Raw genomic sequence first — 3,819 nt, 5'->3', positions numbered from 1 at the left:
TTTTTATTTCAGTCATTTTAATACTTCAGTTGAAATTCTATTTCGGTTACTTGCCAAGGCAACATGTCTAATTTCTAATTTCATTGAATATTCATATTTTATTGATTTTGAATAGTTTTGGTTCAAGATAAAACTGGACACATTAATTTAGCTTAAATAATCACTAATTTGCATTCCCATGCACATCCACCATGATGTCATATATTATATATGATGCCATAAATTAATTCAAAAATCAATCTAAATTAAATGATAACACAATAAAGATATTAGCAACAAGTTACACTAGGTTATGTTTACTTCATTTGTATCTTTGTTCTACAATTATTAATTGTAACTTGTTTTTTTTTTTGTTCTTTATTGTCTTACTGACCTTTTATTTTTTTTTAATGATGCACTGATTACTTAAGTGACAGGTCAATTTAAATGTCATGTTGATGTTAATACTATTGCACTTTTTTAACAGTATAGCATCATAGCATCCTTAGCTAACTACTTGTTTTAAACATGCAAAACATACCTTCCTTTCCCACCCGAAGCGTTTGGTGTTGTTCCTCACTGGTAAAGACAGCCAACCCTCCAGTCTTGTCTCTGTACAACACACAGAGAAAGACATGTATAATACAACAGAGCAGTTTTATGAAACTACATCAGAGAAAAGCCTGTCAAGGGAAAGCATAAGGTCTACGCAAGTCTTAAGAGGTCAAAAGGTCATGCACTGAACGCCATGCAGATCACCTGTAGGGTCAGGCTCTGCAGTGAGGTGAAGGGTGAAAGATCAAAAGTTGAACTGAGAACCAGACCAAAACTAAGCAGAGAGAAAGGAGGGTGACATGGAACGATGTGAAGAAAACACAAGGTAAGTGAATTAAAAAGAAAAGTTGTGAAAAAGGAAAACAGAATGAAAAGAAGTTTGGAAAAGGACTTCACCGTACCTGGTAGTGACTCGTCAGTGTCCATGTCTGGGCCACTGCTCATACTAGCAGAGTCGAGCGACTGGACGTTAAGAGAGTTCAACAGGCTGTGCAGCTGCTCAATGTCACTATCTTTACTGTCCAGAGCCATCTGCAGCTCGATACGCACCTGAGACTCGTCTGCCAGTTGCTGCAGCAAAAATTAACAAGAGTAAGAAACAAGCATTCTGGCTATATGTCAAGCAGTGTGGAATTCTTCAGACTGATTAGTGGTCCTACCGCTTGCATGTCGTTGATTTCTCTCTGGTATTTGATGATAGTGCTGTTGAGCTTCTCCTTCTCGGAACGCAGCTCCAGCTGCAACTTCCTGTTTTCTTTCTCCTTCCTCCTCACGTCTGTATCATTTCCACGGCGACTTCCACCACCTCTGACCTCCTTTCTGTTCATGATCTCTGCCAGCTTGTTCACTGCCTAGAGTAAAAAGCCAATAAAATTAAGAAAAGGTAGTAACTGAGGCAGTAAATACAAATCAACAAGCTCAATTTGATTCACATCTGCTACAAGGACAACATTATGGTGCACCTGTGTTTTGAGAGTTCTCTCTGACTGAAGCTGTTTCTCAAAGGCAAGTTTCACTTGAGTGATGGACTGCTCTTCATTCTTGAGATTCTGCAGGTCTGAAAATTAAAAATTTTCTCAGTCATCACAGAGACACAAAAAGCCAAATTCAGCCCCTGTGAAATCTGTTATTCAGCTGGAAACCTGTGTACACAAATCTAAAAAATTTAAGTAAAATCTCATTTTAAAATATTTTTTATTTTAAAATGATCAAATTATGTAAAAAGTATATAATATAATATAATATAATATAATGGTTGACGTATTTAGCCACTATCAGTTTAAGATCTGGGTAACTTACAGTCCTGCGTTTCCTTTAGCTTGTTGTTGAGTTCTTCCTTCTCATTGGCCAGGTTTGCCACATCATTCGTCAATGTGCGATTAGCTTCCTCTAACTGTGGAAGGATGGGACAATTAAACCCAACACCATCCAATTTCCTCAAGACTGCTGCAAATCTATAATGTGATTTCTGTAACAGCGGCTAATAGCTGAAGTGTGGTGTAACTCACTGAGGTGATGGTGGTGTCTTTTTCAGCGAGCTCCTGTCTGTGTCTGGCCATCATCTCTTTGATCTCCAGCTCCTTCATGATCTTCTCCTTCTCCAGGTCGGAATACTGCTCCTCCGCAATGGAGCGCGCCAGCTGCTCTGAGTCAGCTTTCGTTAGTGTGATCTCCAACTGGGCCTCAAGAGAATCCCTGAGAATAAGATATGAGAAAAAGGTATACCGAATTTAAACCAACATGTACACAATACATACTTTCAATTTGCAATGTGATAAAAAAAAATAAACTGGTATTTTGACAAAAAAATATATATAATGACATGTAATGAAATTTTTTTTAATTCTGTCATTTAAATTTTAATAATGAAACTGAACACATTTTGCACACTAGGCTATGGTTTTTCTGCTTGTTATTGAATATATATCTCACCTTTCCTCCTGAAGCTCCTGTAGGTTCTGTTGCATGTCTTTATAGAGTTTATTTTTCTCCTCACACTCTTCCTTCAGCTCCCGCACCTGTGTCTTGTACAGCGTCTACACACAAATGCACAGGCGCGCACACACACACATACACAGTCATGTTAGACCTTTGAGTGTTTAGTTTGTTTCTGGAGGGAAAGAGTGTTTAGACTTCTTACAGAGAAATACTGCTCTGCCTCCAACTGATCCTGCAGTTCCTTCATCTGTCCATCAGAATCCTGACGCTCCCTAGGATCACAGAAAATTATCTAATACATGTATAATTATTTCAATGTTTTTGCAAAAACAGAAGAGGTTCTCAATCACAAACTTAAGTTGTGTGTTTGTGAGTAAGGTAATGAATATTCAGTGAGTTCAAATGCATGTGTGGCATACTTGCGCAGTTCCATATTTTGTTTTTCCAGGCTACGTTTGATTTCCAACAGGTCTCTCACGTGAGCCTCCAGCTGCTGCAGCTGTTTTGAGCTCTCTGTTTGAGATTTACGCAGTCGTGCAGCAGCATCAGATTCTGCCCGCAGTAATGCATTTGCCTCATCCAACTGCCGGAGAGAGAAAGAGAGAGTTTATAATGGGGACATGACACTGTTTCAAGGATCACTCTGTTACTTGATCACACATGAGAAAAACACATAGCCACGTGTTGCTCCAGGAAGACTGAAAACTCTACTTTTAAGTAACTGAATGATGCTTTTAACAGATGCTGTATTAATCTAACTTAAGACTATGCGACAAAATGTCACAAGTATAAAATATTCACATAAATGTTTAATTTTCAAACCATTAAAAAAAGACAAATGATAAATAAATATTTAAATATTTATTACATAATACACTTATTTATTATACATATTATATTAATTACAGTTTAAACATTTGGGGTTGTAAGTCTCTTTTACTCACCCAGGCTGGATTTATTTGATCAAAAATACAGTAAAACCAGTAATAGTGAAAAATTATTACAATTTAAAATAACTTTCCTATTTTAATATTTAAATAACTGTCTACTGTATTTTAAAATGTAAATTATTCCTGGGATGGCAAAGCTAAAATTTCAGCTTCCATTATTCCAGTCTTCAGTGTCACATCATCATTCAGTTTTTTCAGGATTCTATGCGAACAGAAAGTTCAAATACCATTTTTTAAATATTTTTAATATCACGTTATAATTGTCTTTACAGGCACTGCACCAAATTCGGGGAATTCCTTCAGCTCGAGGAACCCTCTCGAACATGAATCGAGTGTACGTCTAGAAGCCCGCTTTCGAATGAGACCTCCCCCGCGTCGATAGCCCCTGGGGTTCGGG

At 37.3% G+C, this 3,819-nt stretch overlaps 1 protein-coding gene across 1 annotated transcript in view; it reads right to left on the bottom strand.

Annotated features, from left to right (window-relative positions):
• The window catches only part of LOC107588686 (rho-associated protein kinase 2-like), a 68,001-nt gene that overhangs the window by 13,523 nt on the left and 50,659 nt on the right, over window positions 1-3,819 (bottom strand). Inside the window, exons 21-29 of the mRNA XM_016276897.1 lie at window positions 2,892-3,055; window positions 2,675-2,744; window positions 2,467-2,570; window positions 2,043-2,229; window positions 1,834-1,927; window positions 1,497-1,591; window positions 1,194-1,385; window positions 936-1,104; window positions 512-591 (exon numbers count right to left, since the gene is read on the bottom strand). Coding sequence (XP_016132383.1) covers window positions 512-591; window positions 936-1,104; window positions 1,194-1,385; window positions 1,497-1,591; window positions 1,834-1,927; window positions 2,043-2,229; window positions 2,467-2,570; window positions 2,675-2,744; window positions 2,892-3,055 — 1,155 coding nt within the window. The remainder of the gene's footprint in view (window positions 1-511; window positions 592-935; window positions 1,105-1,193; window positions 1,386-1,496; window positions 1,592-1,833; window positions 1,928-2,042; window positions 2,230-2,466; window positions 2,571-2,674; window positions 2,745-2,891; window positions 3,056-3,819) is intronic.

Source organism: Sinocyclocheilus grahami, unplaced genomic scaffold (genome assembly GCF_001515645.1).
Source record: "Sinocyclocheilus grahami isolate Dianchi unplaced genomic scaffold, SAMN03320097.WGS_v1.1 scaffold106.1, whole genome shotgun sequence".
Classification (NCBI taxonomy): Eukaryota; Metazoa; Chordata; class Actinopteri; order Cypriniformes; family Cyprinidae; genus Sinocyclocheilus; species Sinocyclocheilus grahami.
This window is presented reverse-complemented; position numbering and strand designations above follow the sequence as displayed.